Source organism: Aphelocoma coerulescens, chromosome 5 (genome assembly GCF_041296385.1).
Source record: "Aphelocoma coerulescens isolate FSJ_1873_10779 chromosome 5, UR_Acoe_1.0, whole genome shotgun sequence".
Classification (NCBI taxonomy): Eukaryota; Metazoa; Chordata; class Aves; order Passeriformes; family Corvidae; genus Aphelocoma; species Aphelocoma coerulescens.
The window spans coordinates 20,859,206-20,881,765 of record NC_091019.1 but is presented as its reverse complement, the minus strand read 5'-3'; the positions used below and the strand labels follow the sequence as shown (position 1 = coordinate 20,881,765).

Genomic DNA, 22,560 nt, shown 5'->3' with positions numbered 1-22,560 from the left:
GCTGGCCAGAATGTAGTCACTGGACCCATGGAGTGCAGTTGGAGAGGGGCTAAAGTTTGTGGCAGTAGCATTTCAGGCTCTGTTTGGGCACAGCTGTACAAATTTTTTCTCTTTCTCTCCTGTTTTGTCTCTGTGGCCATTGCTGCTACTTATCAGGGGTTTGGGCTGTAGGATGCTTCCAAGGCTCTCCCTGGCAGAGTTTGGGGAAAGGTTTCAGAATGCAGATTGTCCCTTTCCACGGACACAGGCTCTGGGGCAGCTGGATTCTACCAGTGTTCCCATTGGCGCTTGTCTCCACCTATCTGTGTGCTGCTGGGAAGCAGCTGAGGCTTTATCAGCAGCGTGCATCCTGTGCCTGCTTTCCCTGTGGTTGGGTGCCATCCCAGTGGTTGAGTTCTCCGTGAGATAGTGAGGTGGTGTGCATGGCCCAGGAAGCTGAGAGAGTGGCAGGAGTCTCTGCTCAGTTGGTCTCTGCCTCCTGTGGGGGTTTTATGTGAGTGTTTTTTTGCACACGAGAGTCCATACAAAGCAATGTGACCCATCTGTGGGGGGCACACGCGTAACTCGTCAGTGCCTGTGTCCCGATTTGGGCCAGGGGAGGCCTGGCCACACCACTGAGCTTTCTTGTGGCCAGTGTTGGCTGAGTGCCTGAGGGGCACTGTTGGGTGCAGGGGGTGCCCAGAGCACCACCTGTGTATGAGCTGGTGCCCTGGATTGTCGTCTCTGACCTGTCTGTTTCTAATTGTCCATCTTGTTGTCACCTCCCAGCCTGTGACTGCGTCTGGACGGACTGGATCGATGTGAGTTACCCAGATGGTTCTGACAGGAACAGTGGTGACTACGAAACCTTTGAGAACATTTTGAAGAACGACCCCTCCTGGATCTGCGCGAAAGCTGAGAATATTTCATGCCGAGCAGAGAAATTCCCTAACACTTCCATTGCAGATTTAGGGCAGAAAGTGGAATGTAATGTTAACGTAGGGCTCATCTGTAACAATAAAGATCAGCAGATAGGAGGTATCATACCGATGCCAGTGTGCCTCAACTACGAGATCAGTATCTGCTGCACCCCCAACAGACCAGAGTGTCTTCCAACTCCAAGCACCACGAGCACCTCAACTTCCACACCTTCATCCACAACGAGCGCTGTGTCCTCTACAACAATATCAACAACCGCTCCAACGCCAACAGCAGAGAAGACTCCCAGCAGTACCACCCCTACCACCACCACCACCACCACCCCACTGCCCCCCAGCACCACCACCCCTACCAGCACCACTCCACAGACTACAACGACTGTTCCTGTCTCAACAACACCCATTTCAACTACTTCAAGCACATCCACGCCCACGCCAACATACACCACCACCCTTCCAACTCCAGGTACTCTTCTGATCTGTGCTCTCATGTGTTTCCTTGCTGTGGGGTATTGAAGGTCTGTGATCACCTCCTTTTGTGCCTCTGTATGCGATCTGAGATTGGACTAATTGCTGTGTGTCCCCTGAAATGGCCTTTGCCTAAAGGTCACCCTTGGGCTGGTTGTTTCAGAAGGAGTAAGGATACAGGGGTCTATGTCCTCCTCTCCTGTCAAGATATTGATCCTCTTGGTACTGTACATACATCCTTCCCTGACCACAGATTACCATCTCAGCTCTCACTCCATGAGTTAGCAAGGTGTTCAGGTAATGAGGCAGAGATAGAAAGCCCCAGCAAGTTCAAAAGCATTGCAGCTCCTCATTTCTTACCTATTGATAGGTCATTCTGACTTTGTAAGAAGCACCTTCCATCACCATTCCGTCTCCTAGGTAGGAGAGGAGGGCCGTGACCCTCTCTGTGCATGGATGTCAAGGATTGTTCTTTCTGAGGCCAGAAAGGAAGGGCTACTGATACAGATCTTTCATGTGCTATGGGTGGGCTGATCTGTCTGTGTCTGGCAGCTGCCTCATGCACAGCTTCTGTTCAGTTCACATTGAGTCGCACTCATGCCTTTGTGCCTTTGTCTGTTTTCTCTGTCCCTGCTCTTTCTAACAGGCACACCGAGCACAGCACCCCCTACACAAGAATTGACAACCACTCCCTCATCACCGCAGACTCCCATCATCACTGGCAGCACCACAGTACCCCCCAGCACCACCACCAGCATCAGCACCCCGAGCACGACGACTGTTACTGGATCACCAACACCCGTGTCAACTACTCCAAGCACATCCACACCCACACCAACATACACCACCACCCTACCAACTCCAGGTACTTCTACATTTTGTGCTCTCACATGTTCCCTCGCTACTGGAGTAATCAAGGTCCATAAGCACCTCCTTTTTTGCCTCTGTATGGGATCAGGGATGGGTATAATTCCCGGGTATTCCAGGAAATGGCCTGTTCCAAACCTGGTGTTTTGGGCTGGCTGTTTCATAAGAAACAAGAATTCAGGGGTCATGGGGAGAAGGTCTTGGCTTCCCTGATTCAACAGGACTCCAAGGACTCATTTCATGCTGGTGCCCAGCTTAGAAGGGTGCTGAACTGATGAGAAATGTTGCTTTTACTGCTTTTGGACCTCATCCTTCTGCTGGCCAGAACGGAATCACTGGAGCCATGGAGTTCAGTTGGAGTGGGGCTTGGTCTAGTGGCAGTGGCATATCAGGCTCTATTTAGACACAGCTATGGCAAGTTTTTTCCCTTTCTCCTTCTCCTTTGTCCTGTCAGTGCTAAGAGTTGTCAGTTGTAATAGATGTTGGAAGGAAGGATTCCCCTGCCAGGCTTTTGGGAACAATTTCTCTCTGCAGACTGCCCCTTGCTGTGAACTGTGGTCTTTGATGAGATTCACTAGTGCCCAGGGAAGTCATTCATCAGGCCTTCATTGAACCACAGGGACATCACATGACAATCAGGCAGGAATATATTCACAGAATCAGTTAGGTTGGGAAAGATCTCTGAGATCATCAAGTCCAACCTTTGCCTGAACACCACCGCGTCAACTAGACCAAGGCACTAAGTGCTACATCCAGTTTTGTCTTAAAAGCCACAAGGTACTGCGGCTCTGCCACCTCTCTGGGCAGTCCATTGCAGTGTCTAATCATTTGTTCTGTGGAGAAATGCCCCCTAATGTCCAACTTAAACCTCCAATGGCACCTCCACTTCTCCTGTCCTGTTTGTGCTCTCATTCCTGGGCATGCTTCCTTCCCTCACCAGAATTTTGCATCTCAGCTCATACCCCAGGATGTACTCAGGGCTTCTAGGTAATGAGGCAGAGATAAAAAGCCCCAGCCAGATGAAAAGCATGGCTCCTCCTCATCTCTTCCCTACTGGTAGGTCTCTCTGATTTGGTGAGAGGCATCTTCCAGCACCATCCCAAGTATTTTCACTAGGCAAGGAGGGCCATGACTGTCTCTGAGCATGGATTTCAAAGAGTCTCCTTTCTGGGGCCAGAAAGGAAGGGCTGGTGCTAGGGAGCTTTGTTGTGCTAAGGGTGGGCTGACCTGTCTATGTCTGGCAGCTGCCTCATGCACAGCTTCTGTTCAGTTCCTATTGAGTCCCACTCATGCCTTTGTGCCTTTGTCTGTTTTCTCTGTCCCTGCTCTAACAGGCACACCTCCATCCACACTGAGCACACCAAAATCGACAAGCACACCCTCGCCACCGGAGACTCGCACCACCACCACCAGCCCTACGAGCACAACGACCACTGTTACTGGATCACCGACACCCACCCCAAGTCCTGGAAGTATGTTCCCAAAAGCAATAATTCTCACCAAAACCCCTGTGCCCCCAAGTACAGAATCGACAAGAAATTCTCTGGTCCTGTTGTCATTTCTGGCCTTGCTGTGGGAGTAGTGAAGGCCCATGAACACCTCCATATTTGTCTCTGTATGGGATCAAGGATGGATGTAACTTTTGGGCACCCAAGGAAAAGTCCTGTGGCCAAATCTGGTCCTTGGGCTGGCTATTTCATAAGGAACAAGGATTTAGAGGTCCCTGGGAGAAGGTCTTGTCTTTCCTGACTCAACAGTTCTTCAAGGGGGTATTTCAAGCTGGTTCCCAGCTTAGACAGATGCTGAAGTGATGGGAAATGTTGCTTTTGCAGCTGTTGGAACATGTCCTTCAGCTGGCCAGAATGTAGTCACTGGACCCATGGAGTGCAATTGGAGTGGGGCTTGGTCTTGTGGCAGTGGCATATCAGGCTCTGTTTGGGTTCAGCTGTGTAGACTTTCCTCCCTTTCTCTTCCTCCTATGCCCTCTCAGTGTTAGTCAGCTGTAAGACATGTAAGAAGGAAGGATTCTCCTGCCAGCCTTTTTGGGAACACTTTCACTCTGCAGACTGCCCCTTGCTGTGAACTTTTGGTCTTTGGCTGACACTTCAGCTAGTGAGATCCACTAGTGCCCAGGGAAGTCCTGCATCAGGATGACATTGAAACAAAGGGGAATCACATGCCAATCAGGCAGGAACACAGTCATGTGCATGCTTCTTCCCTGATCACAGCTTCCCATCTCAGCTCTTACCCCAGGATTTAGCAAGGTGTTCAGGTAATGAGGCAGAGATAGAAAGCCCCAGCAAGTTCAAAAGCATTGCAGCTCCTCATTTCTTACCTATTGATAGGTCATTCTGACTTTGTAAGAAGCACCTTCCATCACCATTCCGTCTCCTAGGTAGGAGAGGAGGGCCGTGACCCTCTCTGTGCATGGATGTCAAGGATTGTTCTTTCTGAGGCCAGAAAGGAAGGGCTACTGATACAGATCTTTCATGTGCTATGGGTGGGCTGATCTGTCTGTGTCTGGCAGCTGCCTCATGCACAGCTTCTGTTCAGTTCACATTGAGTCGCACTCATGCCTTTGTGCCTTTGTCTGTTTTCTCTGTCCCTGCTCTTTCTAACAGGCACACCGAGCACAGCACCCCCTACACAAGAATTGACAACCACTCCCTCATCACCGCAGACTCCCATCATCACTGGCAGCACCACAGTACCCCCCAGCACCACCACCAGCATCAGCACCCCGAGCACGACGACTGTTACTGGATCACCAACACCCGTGTCAACTACTCCAAGCACATCCACACCCACACCAACATACACCACCACCCTACCAACTCCAGGTACTTCTACATTTTGTGCTCTCACATGTTCCCTCGCTACTGGAGTAATCAAGGTCCATAAGCACCTCCTTTTTTGCCTCTGTATGGGATCAGGGATGGGTATAATTCCCGGGTATTCCAGGAAATGGCCTGTTCCAAACCTGGTGTTTTGGGCTGGCTGTTTCATAAGAAACAAGAATTCAGGGGTCATGGGGAGAAGGTCTTGGCTTCCCTGATTCAACAGGACTCCAAGGACTCATTTCATGCTGGTGCCCAGCTTAGAAGGGTGCTGAACTGATGAGAAATGTTGCTTTTACTGCTTTTGGACCTCATCCTTCTGCTGGCCAGAACGGAATCACTGGAGCCATGGAGTTCAGTTGGAGTGGGGCTTGGTCTAGTGGCAGTGGCATATCAGGCTCTATTTAGACACAGCTATGGCAAGTTTTTTCCCTTTCTCCTTCTCCTTTGTCCTGTCAGTGCTAAGAGTTGTCAGTTGTAATAGATGTTGGAAGGAAGGATTCCCCTGCCAGGCTTTTGGGAACAATTTCTCTCTGCAGACTGCCCCTTGCTGTGAACTGTGGTCTTTGATGAGATTCACTAGTGCCCAGGGAAGTCATTCATCAGGCCTTCATTGAACCACAGGGACATCACATGACAATCAGGCAGGAATATATTCACAGAATCAGTTAGGTTGGGAAAGATCTCTGAGATCATCAAGTCCAACCTTTGCCTGAACACCACCGCGTCAACTAGACCAAGGCACTAAGTGCTACATCCAGTTTTGTCTTAAAAGCCACAAGGTACTGCGGCTCTGCCACCTCTCTGGGCAGTCCATTGCAGTGTCTAATCATTTGTTCTGTGGAGAAATGCCCCCTAATGTCCAACTTAAACCTCCAATGGCACCTCCACTTCTCCTGTCCTGTTTGTGCTCTCATTCCTGGGCATGCTTCCTTCCCTCACCAGAATTTTGCATCTCAGCTCATACCCCAGGATGTACTCAGGGCTTCTAGGTAATGAGGCAGAGATAAAAAGCCCCAGCCAGATGAAAAGCATGGCTCCTCCTCATCTCTTCCCTACTGGTAGGTCTCTCTGATTTGGTGAGAGGCATCTTCCAGCACCATCCCAAGTATTTTCACTAGGCAAGGAGGGCCATGACTGTCTCTGAGCATGGATTTCAAAGATTCTCCTTTCTGGGGCCAGAAAGGAAGGGCTGGTGCTAGGGAGCTTTGTTGTGCTATGGGTGGGCTGACCTGTCTATGTCTGGCAGCTGCCTCATGCACAGCTTCTGTTCAGTTCCTATTGAGTCCCACTCATGCCTTTGTGCCTTTGTCTGTTTTCTCTGTCCCTGCTCTAACAGGCACACCTCCATCCACACTGAGCACACCAAAATCAACAACCACACCCTCGCCACCGGAGACTCGCACCACCACCACCAGCCCTACGAGCACAACGACCACTGTTACTGGATCACCGACACCCACCCCAAGTCCTGGAAGTATGTTCCCAAAAGCAATAATTCTCACCAAAACCCCTGTGCCCCCAAGTACAGAATCGACAAGAAATTCTCTGGTCCTGTTGTCATTTCTGGCCTTGCTGTGGGAGTAGTGAAGGCCCATGAACACCTCCATATGTGTCTCTGTATGGGATCAAGGATGGATGTAACTTTTGGGCACCCAAGGAAAAGTCCTGTGGCCAAATCTGGTCCTTGGGCTGGCTATTTCATAAGGAACAAGGATTTAGAGGTCCCTGGGAGAAGGTCTTGTCTTTCCTGACTCAACAGTTCTTCAAGGGGGTATTTCAAGCTGGTTCCCAGCTTAGACAGATGCTGAAGTGATGGGAAATGTTGCTTTTGCAGCTGTTGGAACATGTCCTTCAGCTGGCCAGAATGTAGTCACTGGACCCATGGAGTGCAATTGGAGTGGGGCTTGGTCTTGTGGCAGTGGCATATCAGGCTCTGTTTGGGTTCAGCTGTGTAGACTTTCCTCCCTTTCTCTTCCTCCTATGCCCTCTCAGTGTTAGTCAGCTGTAAGACATGTAAGAAGGAAGGATTCTCCTGCCAGCCTTTTTGGGAACACTTTCACTCTGCAGACTGCCCCTTGCTGTGAACTTTTGGTCTTTGGCTGACACTTCAGCTAGTGAGATCCACTAGTGCCCAGGGAAGTCCTGCATCAGGATGACATTGAAACAAAGGGGAATCACATGCCAATCAGGCAGGAACACAGTCATGTGCATGCTTCTTCCCTGATCACAGCTTCCCATCTCAGCTCTTACCCCAGGATTTAGCAAGGTCTTCAGGTAATGAGGCAGAGATAGAAAGCCCCAGGCAGACTGAAAGCATTACTTTTCCTCATCTCTTACCTATTGGTAGGTCTCTCTGATTTGTTGAGAAGCATTTTCCAGCACCATCCCCAGTCTCTTTGCTTGGAGAGGAGGTCCATGACCGTCTCTGTGCATGGATGTCAAAGATTCTGCTTTCTGGGGCCGGAAAGGAAGGGCTGGTGCTAGGGATCTTTGCTGTGCTAAGGGTGGGCTGACCTGTCTATGTCTGTGGCAGCTGCCTCATGCACAGCTTCTGTTCAGTTCCTGTTGAGTTGCACTCATGCCTTTGTGCCTTTGTTTTCTCTGTCCCTGCTGTTTCTAACAGCCCCACCTACGAAGACTCCAAACACAGCATCCCCTACACCAGAACTGACAACCAGTCCCACTCCAACACCCACTGAAATTCCCATCATTACTGCCAGCACCACGATGCCACCCAGCACCACCACCAGCATCAGCACCGCAAAGACAACAACGACTGTTACTGGCTCATCAACAACCTCCTCAACTACTTCAAGCACATCCACGCCCATATCGGAATATACAACAACCCTATCAACTCCAGGTACTTCTGCCTTGTCTGATCTTGTATCCCCTTGCTTTGGGAGTAATGACGATCTGTTAGCACCTCCATTTGTGCCTCAGTGTGGAATTGGGGATGGGTATAACTTCTGTGCATCCCATGAAATGTCCTTTGCCCAAAGCTGGCGCTTGAGCTGGCTGTTTCAAAAGTGATGAGAATTCAGGGGTCCTGGTGAGAAGCTCTAGACTTCTGTTACTCAACAAGGGTCTGAAAAGGTATTTCATGCTAGTATTCCTGCTATACTTAGAGAGAGATGCTAAATTGATGGGAAATCTTGTGTTCTTGTTGGACCTTGTCTTTCATCTGTCAGGAATGTAGTCACTGGACTTAAGATGTGCAATTGCAGTGGGTATTATTCTTGTGACACTGTAATTTCAGGTGCTTTCTGGGAAAAATATTACAGACTTTCTTTACCACTTTCTTCTCCTTTTCAATGTCAGTGCTAGTGGATGCCAGTGTTTATAGATGTAGGAAGCAAGGATTCCTGTGACAGGCTTTTGGGAATCATTTCACTCTGCAGAATGTCACTTCCTGTGAAGTGTGGTCTTTGGCTGATGATATGCACTAATCCTCTGGGAAGCCCCTCAGAGGGCTGACATTGAATCAGTGGCACTCTTATGATAATGAGGAAGGAACATATTCCTGTGTGTGCTTCACTCTCGAAACATACATTTCCCTCTCAGCTCTTGCCACAGGATTTAGTGACGTGTTCAGTTATTGAGGCAGAGATAGAAAGCCCTAGCCAGATCCAAAACATTACTCCTCCTAATCTCTTACTTGGTCTCTCTGATTTTGTGGGAAGCACTTTCCAGAATCAATGCCAGTCTCTTCACAAGGAAAGGAGGGACGTGACTGTCTCCGGGCATGGATGTCAAGGGTTCTGCTTTCTGAGGCCAGAAAGGAAGGGCTGGTGCTAGGGACCTTTGTTGTGCTAAGGGTGGGCAGATCTGTCTATGTCTGGCAGCTGCCTCATGCACAGCTTCTGTTCAGTTCACATTGAGTCGCACTCATGCCTTTGTGCCTTTGTCTGTTTTCTCTGTCCCTGCTCTTTCTAACAGGCACACCGAGCACAGCACCCCCTACACAAGAATTGACAACCACTTCCGCATCACCGCAGACTCCCACCACAACCACAACCACCACAACCACCACCAGCCCTACGAGCACAACGACCACTGTTACTGGATCACCAACACCCACCCCAAGTCCTGGAAGTATGTTCCCAAAAGCAATAATTCTCACCAAAACCCCTGTGCCCCCAAGTACAGAATCGACAAGAAATTCTCTGGTCCTGTTGTCATTTCTGGCCTTGCTGTGGGAGTAGTGAAGGCCCTTGAACACCTCCATATGTGTCTCTGTATGGGATCAAGGATGGATGTAACTTTTGGGCACCCCAGGAAAAGTCCTGTGGCCCAAACCAGTCTTCAGGTTGGCTGTTTATAAGGAACAAGGATTTAGAGGTCCCTGGGAGAAGGCCTTGTCTTCCCTGACTCAACAGTGCTTCAAGGGGGTATTTCGAGCTGAATCCCAGCTTAGACAGATACTGAAGTGATGGGAATGTTGTTTTTGCTGCTATTGGACCGTGTCCTTCAGCTGGCCAGAATGTAGTCACTGGACCCATGGAGTGCAGTTGGAGTGGGGCTAAAGTTTGTGGCAGTAGCATTTCAGGCTCTGTTTGGGCACAGCTGTACAAATTTTTTCTCTTTCTCTCCTGTTTTGTCTCTGTGGCCATTGCTGCTACTTATCAGGGGTTTGGGCTGTAGGATGCTTCCAAGGCTCTCCCTGGCAGAGTTTGGGGAAAGGTTTCAGAATGCAGATTGTCCCTTTCCACGGACACAGGCTCTGGGGCAGCTGGATTCTACCAGTGTTCCCATTGGCGCTTGTCTCCACCTATCTGTGTGCTGCTGGGAAGCAGCTGAGGCTTTATCAGCAGCGTGCATCCTGTGCCTGCTTTCCCTGTGGTTGGGTGCCATCCCAGTGGTTGAGTTCTCCGTGAGATAGTGAGGTGGTGTGCATGGCCCAGGAAGCTGAGAGAGTGGCAGGAGTCTCTGCTCAGTTGGTCTCTGCCTCCTGTGGGGGTTTTATGTGAGTGTTTTTTTGCACACGAGAGTCCATACAAAGCAATGTGACCCATCTGTGGAGGGCACACGCGTAACTCGTCAGTGCCTGCGTCCCGATTTGGGCCTGGAGTGGTTTGTAGGGCCAAGAAGGGGAGGCCTGGCCACACCACTGAGCTTTCTTGTGGCCAGTGTTGGCTGAGTGCCTGAGGGGCACTGTTGGGTGCAGGGGGTGCCCAGAGCACCACCTGTGTATGAGCTGGTGCCCTGGATTGTCGTCTCTGACCTGTCTGTTTCTAATTGTCCATCTTGTTGTCACCTCCCAGCCTGTGACTGCGTCTGGACGGACTGGATCGATGTGAGTTACCCAGATGGTTCTGACAGGAACAGTGGTGACTACGAAACCTTTGAGAACATTTTGAAGAACAACCCCTCCTGGATCTGCGCGAAAGCTGAGAATATTTCATGCCGAGCAGAGAAATTCCCTAACACTTCCATTGCAGATTTAGGGCAGAAAGTGGAATGTAATGTTAACGTAGGGCTCATCTGTAACAATAAAGATCAGCAGATAGGAGGTATCATACCGATGCCAGTGTGCCTCAACTACGAGATCAGTATCTGCTGCACCCCCAACAGACCAGAGTGTCTTCCAACTCCAAGCACCACGAGCACCTCAACTTCCACACCTTCATCCACAACGAGCGCTGTGTCCTCTACAACAATATCAACAACCGCTCCAACGCCAACAGCAGAGAAGACTCCCAGCAGTACCACCCCTACCACCACCACCACCACCACCCCACTGCCCCCCAGCACCACCACCCCTACCAGCACCACTCCACAGACTACAACGACTGTTCCTGTCTCAACAACACCCATTTCAACTACTTCAAGCACATCCACGCCCACGCCAACATACACCACCACCCTTCCAACTCCAGGTACTCTTCTGATCTGTGCTCTCATGTGTTTCCTTGCTGTGGGGTATTGAAGGTCTGTGATCACCTCCTTTTGTGCCTCTGTATGCGATCTGAGATTGGACTAATTGCTGTGTGTCCCCTGAAATGGCCTTTGCCCAAAGGTCACCCTTGGGCAGGTTGTTTCAGAAGGAGCAAGGATACAGGTTTCTATGTCCTCCTCTCCTGTCAAGATATTGATCCTCTTGGTACTGTACATACATCCTTCCCTGACCACAGATTACCATCTCAGCTCTCACTCCATGAGTTAGCAAGGTGTTCAGGTAATGAGGCAGAGATGGAAAATCCCTGGTAGATGGAAAGCATTACTCCTCATCTCTTCCATATAGGTAGGTCTCCCTGATTTTGTGAGAAGCACCTTCCAGCACCATCCCCAGTGTCTTCTCCAGGCAAGGAGGGCCATGACCCTGTGTGTGGATGGATTTCAAAGATTCTGCTTTCTGAGGGCAGAAAGGAAGGGCTGGTGCTAGGGACCTTTGTTGTGCTAAGGGTGGGCTGACCTGTCTATGTCTGTGGCAGCTGCCTCATGCACAGCTTCTGTTCAGTTCCTGTTGAGTCGCACTCATGCCTTTGTGCCTTTGTCTGTTTTCTCTTTCCCTGCTCTTTCTAACAGCCCCACCTACACCAAGCACACCAAAATCGACAACTACTCCCTCGTCACCGCAGACTCCCACCACCACCAGCCCTTCGAGCACAACAACAACTGTTACTGGATCACCAACACCCACCTCAACTACTTCAAGCACATCCTCACCAACACCAACATACACCACCACCCTACCAACTCCAGGTACTTTTATGTTTTGTGCTCTCCTATGTCCCTTCGTGTGGTTGTAATGAAGGTGTGTGAGCACTTCCATTTGAGGCTCTCTGGGATTGAGGATGGGGGCGATAACTACTGGCATTCCCGGAAATGTCTTGTGCCCAAAGCTCGCCTTTTGGTCTGGCTATTTCAGAAGGAACAAGAATTCTGAGGTCATTAGGAGAAGAGCTTGGCTTCCCTGATTCAACAGTCTCCAAGGAGGCTTCTCATCCTAGTGCCCAGCTTAGACAAATGCTTAACTGGTGGGAAATCTTGCTTTGCTACTGTTGGACCTCATCCTTTAGCTGGGCAGAATGTAGTCACTGGACTCAGGATGTGCAGTTGGAATGGGTCTTAAGTTAGTGACATTAGAATTTTAGACACACTTTGGGAACAGCTTTACAGACGTTCTTCCCTTTCTCTCCTACTCCTTTGCCCTGTCTATGCTAATGGTTTTCAGAGATTATAGATATAGGGAGGAAGGAAGGATTCCTCTGCCAGGCTTTTGGGAGAAGTTTCGCTCTGCATACTACATCTTGCTGTGGATTGTGGCCTTTGGGTGACCAGACCCACTAGTACGCTGGGATGTCCTTTATCAGGGTGACATTGGGAAAACCACATGTCAATCAGGCAGAAAGATATTCCCGGACATGCTTCATTACTGGACCACATATTCTGCTCGCAGCTCTTACTCCAGGATTTAGTGATGTGTTCTAGGTAATGAGGCAGAGATAAAAAGCCCCAGCCAGATTGAAAGCATTGCTGCTCCTAATTCCTTACCTATTGATAGGTCTCTCTGATTTGGTGAGAAGCACCCTTCCAGCACCATGCCTAATCTCTTCACTAGGCAAGGAGGGCCATGACTGTCTCTGTGCATGGATGTCAAGTAGTCACCTTTCTGGGCCCAGAAAGGAAGCGCTAGTGCTAGGGACCTTTGTTGTGCTAAGGGTGGGCTGACCTGTCTATGTCTGTGGCAGCTGCCTCATGCACAGCTTCTGTTCAGTTCCTATTGAGTCCCACTCATGCCTTTGTGCCTTTGTCTGTTTTCTCTGTCCCTGCTCTAACAGGCACACCTCCATCCACACTGAGCACACCAAAATCGACAAGCACACCCTCGCCACCGGAGACTCGCACCACCACCACCAGCCCTACGAGCACAACGACCACTGTTACTGGATCACCGACACCCACCCCAAGTCCTGGAAGTATGTTCCCAAAAGCAATAATTCTCACCAAAACCCCTGTGCCCCCAAGTACAGAATCGACAAGAAATTCTCTGGTTCTGTTGTCATTTCTGGCCTTGCTGTGGGAGTAGTGAAGGCCCATGAACACCTCCATATGTGTCTCTGTATGGGATCAAGGATGGATGTAACTTTTGGGCACCCAAGGAAAAGTCCTGTGGCCAAATCTGGTCCTTGGGCTGGCTATTTCATAAGGAACAAGGATTTAGAGGTCCCTGGGAGAAGGTCTTGTCTTTCCTGACTCAACAGTTCTTCAAGGGGGTATTTCAAGCTGGTTCCCAGCTTAGACAGATGCTGAAGTGATGGGAAATGTTGCTTTTGCTGCTATTGGAACATGTCCTTCAGCTGGCCAGAATGTAGTCACTGGACCCATGGAGTGCAATTGGAGTGGGGCTTGGTCTTGTGGCAGTGGCATATCAGGCTCTGTTTGGGTTCAGCTGTGTAGACTTTCCTCCCTTTCTCTTCCTCCTATGCCCTCTCAGTGTTAGTCAGCTGTAAGACATGTAAGAAGGAAGGATTCTCCTGCCAGCCTTTTTGGGAACACTTTCACTCTGCAGACTGCCCCTTGCTGTGAACTTTTGGTCTTTGGCTGACACTTCAGCTAGTGAGATCCACTAGTGCCCAGGGAAGTCCTGCATCAGGATGACATTGAAACAAAGGGGAATCACATGCCAATCAGGCAGGAACACAGTCATGTGCATGCTTCTTCCCTGATCACAGCTTCCCATCTCAGCTCTTACCCCAGGATTTAGCAAGGTCTTCAGGTAATGAGGCAGAGATAGAAAGCCCCAGGCAGACTGAAAGCATTACTTTTCCTCATCTCTTACCTATTGGTAGGTCTCTCTGATTTGTTGAGAAGCATCTTCCATCACCATCTCTTTGCTCAGAGGGAAAGGCTGTGATCCTGTATGTGCATGGATTTCAAATATTCTGCTTCCCCTGGCCAGAAAGGAAGGGCTGGTGCTGTGCTAAGGGTGGTCTGACCTGTCTATGTCTGTGGCAGCTGCCTCATGCACAGCTCCTGTTCAGTTCCTATTGAGTCCCACTCATGCCTTTGTGCCTTTGTCTGTTTTCTCTGTCCCTGCTCTAACAGGCACACCTCCATCCACACTGAGCACACCAAAATCAACAACCACACCCTCGCCACCGGAGACTCGCACCACCACCACCAGCCCTACGAGCACAACGACCACTGTTATTGGATCACCAACACCCACGTCAACTACTTCAAGCACATCCTCACCAATACCAACGTACACCATCACCCTACCAACTCCAGGTAAATCTCTGGCCTGTGCTGTTGTTTGTTCCCTTCCTGTGATTGCCCTGAAGCTACATGAGCACCTCAAATTGTGCCTCTCACTGGGATCGGGGACAGGTGTAATTGCAGGGCAACTGTGGAACAGCCTTTGCTTAAAACTTGCCTTTATCTGGCTGTTTAAGAAGGAGCAAGGTTTTGTGGTTCTGGGGAAAAGGTCTTGGCTTCCCTGACACAATAGGCTACAAGGAGAAATTTTGTGCTGTTTCCTAGCTTAAGCAGATATGGAACTGTTGGAAAGTCTTGCCTTTTTTGCTTCTGGACCTCGTCCTTCAGCTGGCCAGAATGTAGTCATTGGAGGCATGATCTGTAATTGTAGCATTGCTTTGGTGTTTTTGGCACTGGCATTTTAGGCACTGTTTGGACATGGCTGTGTAGACATTCTTCCCTCTCTCCCGTTTCTTTGCCCCGTCAGTGCTAAAACTTTTCAGTGGTTATAGATGTAGGAAGAAGGATTCCCCTGCCAGGGTTTTGGGAGGAGTTTCATTCTGCATACTACATCTTGCTGTGAATTGTGGCCTTTGGGTGACCAGATCCACTAGTATGCTGGGATGTCCTTTATCAGGGTGACATTGGGAAAACCACATATTCCTGTGCATGCTTCCTTCCCTGGTCACAGCTTCCCATCTCAGCTCTTACCCCAGGATTTAGTGAGGTGTTCTAGGTAATGAAGCAGAGATAGAAATCTGGCCCCAGCCAGATTGAAAGCATTGCTCCTCCTCATCTCTTACCTATTGATAGGTCTCTCTGATTTGGTGAGAAGCACCTTCCAGCACCATCCCCAGTCTCTTTGCTAGGAGAGAAGGGTCATGATAGTTTCTGTGCATGGATTTCAAATATTCTGCTTCCCCGGGTCAGAAAGGTGCTAGGGACCTTTGTTGTGCTATGGGTGGGCTGACCTGTCTATGTCTGTGGCAGCTGCCTCATGTGCAGTTTCTGTTCAGTTCCTATTGAGTCCCACTCATGCCTTTGTGCCTTTGTCTGTTTTCTCTGTCCCTGCTCTAACAGGCACACCTCCATCCACACTGAGCACACCAAAATCAACAACCACACCCTCGCCACCGGAGACTCGCACCACCACCACCAGCCCTACGAGCACAACGACCACTGTTACTGGATCACCAATTACCATCAGAACTCCTGAAAATATTATCACCAGAACCCCAGAAGTTCCACCCACAGAACCAATAAGTAATTCCCAGGGTTTCATGTCCTTTGTTCGTTTTAGAAAGCAGGGTTTATTGGCAGCTTAACATGTATTTTAGTTTCTATACTCTGCACTAATGTAGTTTTGATTATATTTCAAAAATATCCCAGCTAACCTTTCAGCAGCAATGCCATATCCCCTACTGTATCCAGTTGATCTGCCTCTGTTAAAGTACATGAAGTATATGAAGGAGTTTGCCTGTCCTCACCCAAATGTGAAATAGTTTTCATTGAAGGACTGTCCTTGTGGGCTGTGTGGGCAGAACCAGTGCATCTTAATTCCTCTAGTATTGTTACTCACTCCTATTATGTACACAGTGCTTCTCTCTCTACCATGTGTCACTTATACTATGCTATAAAAGCACAGATGGCTCTGAGGCTGGCCTGTGAGAATCATGAACACTTTTTAACATCCTAATCAAAAACTATTTTAAAGGAGTCTCCATTAGCAACCATAATGAAAACTGGCCATGTGAAAAAGCAGAAAAGTGAATTTGGGGTTCGTAGCATCCCAAAATAGCTTGTGGGTGAGTAGTCTTAAAGGCTTGGGCATTAGAAATGGAACACATACTACTCCAGCAACTGCTCAGTTTCTGTAGAATCAAATGACTCTGAGCATAATCAAGGATGGTATGAACATGCCACATGAAGCAGCACAGGGAATAATGGTCTTTCCATAGAATGTAGTATGACAGCAATACATAGCTAACCAGAGTTCACTGATCTACTCAGTGGATTCCCCTGGATCTAGGACTGCTGAACTCTTCTCTGCAGTATAAAGTTTTAACATTGCAGAAGATGTTGCCTCTGACACTAATTGTTGACTAAGTGTTTATATCAACGTCTCCTATGCAAGATGTAGGAGATTTTGTTAATAATCCCTCAGTGATGCAAAAACTGTTAATAAAACAATTTCTGTTTTATTTCTATCTAAAGACCCTATGCTTAGGCTTGTTGAACTACTTATGCTTAGTAGAAAATGAGATGACATTAGGAAGAAAATGCAATTTCCCTACTTAAAATACTCTGTTTTCTCCCTGTCTTAAAGAGGGTACACCAGAATCAGAGACAGGCACTCCAGTTACTCCTTCAGCTACCCCACTGCCAACAACAAGAACGACAGAAATAAGTACAGCGTTTACTGCAAGCACCACTAGTCAACAGTCCACATCACCAGTGTCAACAAGCCCAGTGACAGCTACCACCTCTGAAGTCACTGAAACAGGATCGACCCCCAAGACCACCACTTCAGGCCCCACACCCTCAAGATCCACCAGCACCACACCAGTAACAGAAACACCTGTCCACGAGACCACTACCACCAGGATCTCAAGCCCTTCAACAGGATTACATACCACCACATCCTCAGGACCAGGCAGCACTCCTGTCACACCATCATCAGTATCAACAACCCCATTCCCTGGAACAGGATTGACCCCCAAGACCACCACTTCAGGCCCCACACCCTCAGTGTCCACCAGCACCACACCAGTAACAGAAACACCTGTCCATGAGACCACTACCACCAGGATCTCAAGCCCTTCAACAGGATTACATACCACCACATCCTCAGGACCAGGCAGCACTCCTGTCACACCATCATCAGTATCAACAACCCCATTCCCTGGAACAGGATTGACCCCCAAGACCACCACTTCAGGCCCCACACCCTCAGTGTCCACCAGCACCACACCAGTAACAGAAACACCTGTCCATGAGACCACTACCACCAGGATCCCAAGCCCTTCAACAGGATTACATACCACCACATCCTCAGGACCAGGCAGCACTCCTGTCACACCATCATCAGTATCAACAACCCCACTCCCTGGAACAGGATTGACCCCCAAGACCACCACTTCAGGCCCCACACCCTCAGTGTCCACTCCCCACACCACCACAGTAGGAACAGAAATAAGTACCCCAATGACAACCTCTGCAACTGTTACTACTCCAACAACATCACCTCCTGTCACTACCACCACAACTTCAGGACCATCCTCTCCAGAGTCTACGGCCAGCTCTACTGTATCTCTGCCATCAGTATCAACCAGCCCTGTGTTCCCCACCACCTCGGGTACTACTCAAACAGAAAGCTTTACCACCACTTCAGGAACCACCTCTAGCAGTTTTATCACAATCAGTGCAACCACCACCTCCACCACCTTCAAAACCCTTCCCCCTGGCTCAACTACTACATCTGGGCCTACTGCAACATCAAGTGCAGTCACCACTACAGGAAGTTCTACACACAGTGCAACTCCTCCAGTTAATGGCTCAAGTTCAACTACAGGTCTAATACCAACCACTCCTAAAAAAACTTGTACTATTTTCCCTAATGAATCTTATGAGGTGAGTAGATTTCGTGCTTTCATTCTGCTTTGGATGGAAACTAGACACATAACTTCAATGTTAGTAACATACGAATAGGCATTAATCTGGATAGGAAAGGAAGTATCAGTCTGTTCTATTTCTTTAGTTTTCTTGGGCATCAGCAGGACTTCCAATGATATTTGGGTTGATAGCTTATGTACTGCTATTAGCTCTTCAAGGATAGCTTTTAAAGAGCTTTCTGCAAGGAGCTAGATCACAATTCAGTTTTTGTCTTTATTGTAGTATAGCTCTGATGAAAAGGAAACCAAGAACTAAGTGGTGCTAAGCTGTCTTTTCTATTTCTGCTTTTGAATAAGTCCAGAGTGGGTAAAAGTTGTTTGTGTGTTTACATTGCAGCCCAACAAAAATCCACAGGGCTGCACTTGTCTGAGTTTGGAATGAGTCATGCTTGTTCACAGTCTGGTTTCAGGAGAGAACTGTGAAACAGATCACTGCATTTAAATGCTTGTGAAATTTGACTCAGAGTTCTTTTTTTTTGAACCCTCCACCTCTGACACAGACAAGTTAGTGTCCTGTACATTTCTAAAGCCTCCTCACAGCTCAGATGCCTACCAACTTGCTCAGTAGGTCTGCAGGAATAAAAATTATTCATGGCTGAAAAAACTGGTAGAAGATATAAAAAAATGCATACAATCACAGTGCCTTGGACATTTCTCCCCAAACAGTTGGTGTTCACTGTAGCTTTAGCTGTTAATCTGTTCTAGGCATTCATGGAAGGGAATTGATCATATTTTGGCCATTCATATTGATCAGCATCTCTCACTGTTGATTAGAGAGGGTGTCTAGGTGATGCAAAAGGTGATTCCCATATCAGTTTACTGGCTCGACTTTTGTAAACAATGCTTTTCACTTAGCAGCTCTCAGTTTTCCTAGCTCATCTTGCAGATCCAGATAGTGCTGACTGATGCACTTCCATCCTATTTTCAGATTTCCGGTGGGGAAAGAATTGTCAATAAACATATGGCATTTTAAAAACCGGCAGAAGATATTCAGGCATAACTGTTGTTAGTCTCATTGCTTCCTAAGGTTTGTCTCTGTCTTCTCCCTTCTCCTCTCTTTTCAAACACAGGAAGGTGACTCATGGTGGCTCTGTGAATGCATTAAGGCAATATGTGTAGAAGACAACGTTGTCCAGGTGATTCCAGTAATCTGCAATCCACCTCCAAAACCCACATGCACCAATGGACTTTCTCCTGTGCCAGTCATTGATGAGGATGGATGCTGTTGGCACTGGGAGTGTGATTGTAAGTATATATTTTGTTGAATATTTAATCTCCTGAGGGAACAATACTACTGTCAAGACCAATAATATTTATCAGGGAACAAGTATCGTGCAGAAGACTGTGACCCAGTCTTCTAGTGTTGGTTAGTTTAGAATGCTTTGCTGATTCTTTTTAGCTAATTGAGGGATTTGGTTAAGTTGCCATTATCTCTACATAACTGTTGTGTTAGAGTAAATTGGTCTCCCAAAGTAGGATTTAAATGTCCAGATGGAGACATCTATAGGCTAGAAGCCTATATATATTCTTTGTTCAGATGATTGGTAAAGATATATCTATGGTACAGTTAATCTTATTCTCAGCTGTCTGTCATTAATGTCAGATGAACTGTGCATTGAAAGTGGAAGTGGTTTTTATTGATGACTTCTGGCTAATGAGCTCATGCATTGACATATATACTTTATTAAAATTAAAATGCCCAAATTTCAGTGAGATGTTTCCCATAACTACAGATTTTGCTTGTAGTCTGGTATGATTTGATATGTTGCCATAAGAGCCTAACTTAGCTGTATGGTTTTTTAGGCTACTGCACTGGCTGGGGAGATCCCCATTACATGACTTTTGATGGATTATACTACAGCTATCAAGGGAATTGTACATATGTCCTTGTGGAAGAGATCAATAAGAAAGTTGACAACTTTGGTGTCTACATTGATAACTACTATTGTGATGCACGGGATGTAGTGTCCTGTCCTCGAACACTCATCGTGAGACATGAGACTCAGGAAGTGAGGCTGAGAACAGCACAACCAAATACTCTACAAGTAGAGGTACTAGAGAATGTTACCATTGATTTCTTGATTCAGATATTAATTCTGTATCAACAGGATAATTATACTCACAAAGTTTGGGAAAAAATTAATCTGTCTTTTAGATTCAGTAACAGTTTAGATTATAAAATTGGACTGCTTCAAAGGACTTCAAAGGACTACTGCAAAGCATTTTTTGGCTCTGAATATGGGGGAAAAAATTCTACGACTTCTTGTCTTTTTAATCTCAAATCTTTGCAGATCTCTCCTAAATATACAAGTGTGGACAAATTGTTAAGAGTTAAGGATATAAAATAAGTTAATTTATAATTAACATTAATGTAACAAAGGAAAATTATGTGGAATGGGAGGAGATACTGTAAGGTAGACATAACAATAAAGTGCTGGCCTGAAGCATTTTTTAAAAGTACCATTAGTAGCTTTGACTTGTGTGGCCTTTTTAATTTTTCAGAATAAGGCACTTATATGTGTATTCCATTGATAAATGTGATGTCACAGGTTTTGGGCTTCAAAATTGGTGAGAAGTGTTTGGGGCTTTTTATAGCTTTGTGCTGTTTGTTTGGTTTATTTTTGTACATTACTGTGTGAGAATATTACAAGTTAGGTTGCAACATATTGTTGAAAATTTACAACATTTAGATCTCTTTTTTTTCTCTAAAGCAAAGAAATCTCCCATTGATGAGGAAAAGTAGTAGTGTTAGTTTCACAGGTATATCATGGCTTATTTTTTTAAATAAATAATACAGTTTCAGTCTTATTTCTTTTATTTAATTTTCCTACAAGCATGTTCTCTTTATGCCAAGAAAATGTTCCCTTTGTGCCTAAAACGTTATACCATAAGAATTTAAGAGAATTTTATATTCCACTTTCATGAGGAGTCCTTGATGCCATAGTCACCCTAATAAGTCTGCTGAATGTTAGGATTTATCTGGTTTAAACCTTGAATTTTTAGCCTCATTTGTCCGAGGTTGATAGGTTTTCTGTGGCTCAGAGAAGAAAAGTTTGACTTTCCAGTAACAAAGGAAACACAGGAACACTTGTTACAAATTAAAAGGATATTATTTACCTTTGCATTCTCTCTGCAAAGCAAAGGAACAGTCAACTGTTTTGAAAAGTCAAACTAAACATATGCCTCTTTTCTATTTTCCTTTATTTATTAGGTGACAGTAAACAACCAGCTTGTGGCTTTGCCTTACAAGAAGTTTGGTGTGAGCATCTATGAGTCAGGCATAAATCGTGTTGTGGAAATTCCTGAGCTGAAAATGAATGTGACTTACAATGGCTTGTCCTTTTCTATCAGAATGCCCTACAGTCTGTTTGGTAACAACACCCAGGGACAGTGTGGTAAGGCTTACTCTTCTAATTTTTGGACTCTCAGAAAACCACGATGACAGTCCTGCTGCAAAGATTAATGGAATTTCCTAACAAATCTGTGAGTGAATTCTTTCTCACCTTACCGCCCTTAGGTACTTGCAATAACAACACCGCAGATGACTGCATGTTGCCAAATGGAGACATTGCAGAGAACTGTGAAACCATGGCAGATCATTGGCAAGTTGTTGATCCTTCCAAACCACAGTGCTCTCCAGGCCTAGTTCCTACAGGTTCACCTAGCACAACACCAACACAGCCTTGCAAAGAATCTTCCATCTGTGAACTTCTTTTGGGAAGGTAACATTCCTCTTGGTTTTGCAAGCCTTTGGTCTTTGATTTAAATGGAAATTTTAGGATTAATTCATCAGTGAAAAGATTTTCTAACTATTGCTCCTTTTCTTGTATCTTTATGGGTTGCTTCCACTCTTTTACTTTTCCTGATTTTTATTTTTTGCTGACAGTTTCTTTCAACCCTCTGGTTGCCACATTAACCTTTGTTTATGTTCCCACATTCTTCTACACTCTCTGCCCTCCCTTGTTTCATGTTCTTGCCTTTTCCCACGTTTACTTAGCAGAAAACAGAGTCCAACTGAAAACAGAGGTCTTATTTTTTTAGAACACCATGTCAGAACTGAAAAACAAAAAAAATCAAAATCTCTTTAAAGGGATAACACATGGTTGCACCCAATAATATACAGCTCCCGGACTCAAAATGTTGATGTCTAAGTGTTTTGTAGGTGAAGGAAGAATACTTTAAGATATGTTGAAAGATTACAATCTGGATAAATGCTCTTAACACAAATCTCTCATCAATAGTCCACATCCACGTGTTCTTAATCTCCCACATCCACTGTTGCCACATCATAACGTGTTAAGCACATTGAAAAATGTATGGATCATTCAGTAACTAATAATGATAAATATTTCTGTTTCTAGTGTGTTCGAGCCATGCCATGCATTTGTCCAGCCTGACAAGTACTATGCAGCCTGTGTTTTTGATAGCTGTGTACTTCCCAACCTAGACCTGGAATGCTCAAGTCTGCAGGTCTACGCTGCCACCTGTGCTGATCAAGGTGCATGCATTGACTGGAGAAAGCACACCAACGGTGTATGCTGTAAGTATCTGGCCATTCTTCTTGAACTGTTAAGGAAGATCACGTGGAACTGT

The 22,560-nt window shown here is 46.8% G+C and overlaps 1 protein-coding gene across 1 annotated transcript in view; it reads left to right on the top strand.

Annotated features, from left to right (window-relative positions):
* The window catches only part of MUC2 (mucin 2, oligomeric mucus/gel-forming), a 70,426-nt gene that overhangs the window by 40,207 nt on the left and 7,659 nt on the right, over positions 1 to 22,560 (top strand). The window contains exons 41-58 of the mRNA XM_069018733.1: positions 769 to 1,426; positions 2,032 to 2,250; positions 3,587 to 3,867; positions 4,874 to 5,092; positions 6,429 to 6,566; positions 7,716 to 8,052; positions 9,032 to 9,330; positions 10,357 to 10,971; positions 11,621 to 11,797; positions 12,877 to 13,014; positions 14,144 to 14,329; positions 15,377 to 15,559; positions 16,623 to 17,926; positions 19,038 to 19,212; positions 19,771 to 20,018; positions 21,179 to 21,362; positions 21,485 to 21,689; positions 22,329 to 22,513. Coding sequence (XP_068874834.1) covers positions 769 to 1,426; positions 2,032 to 2,250; positions 3,587 to 3,867; positions 4,874 to 5,092; positions 6,429 to 6,566; positions 7,716 to 8,052; positions 9,032 to 9,330; positions 10,357 to 10,971; positions 11,621 to 11,797; positions 12,877 to 13,014; positions 14,144 to 14,329; positions 15,377 to 15,559; positions 16,623 to 17,926; positions 19,038 to 19,212; positions 19,771 to 20,018; positions 21,179 to 21,362; positions 21,485 to 21,689; positions 22,329 to 22,513 — 5,751 coding nt within the window. The remainder of the gene's footprint in view (positions 1 to 768; positions 1,427 to 2,031; positions 2,251 to 3,586; positions 3,868 to 4,873; positions 5,093 to 6,428; positions 6,567 to 7,715; positions 8,053 to 9,031; positions 9,331 to 10,356; positions 10,972 to 11,620; positions 11,798 to 12,876; positions 13,015 to 14,143; positions 14,330 to 15,376; positions 15,560 to 16,622; positions 17,927 to 19,037; positions 19,213 to 19,770; positions 20,019 to 21,178; positions 21,363 to 21,484; positions 21,690 to 22,328; positions 22,514 to 22,560) is intronic.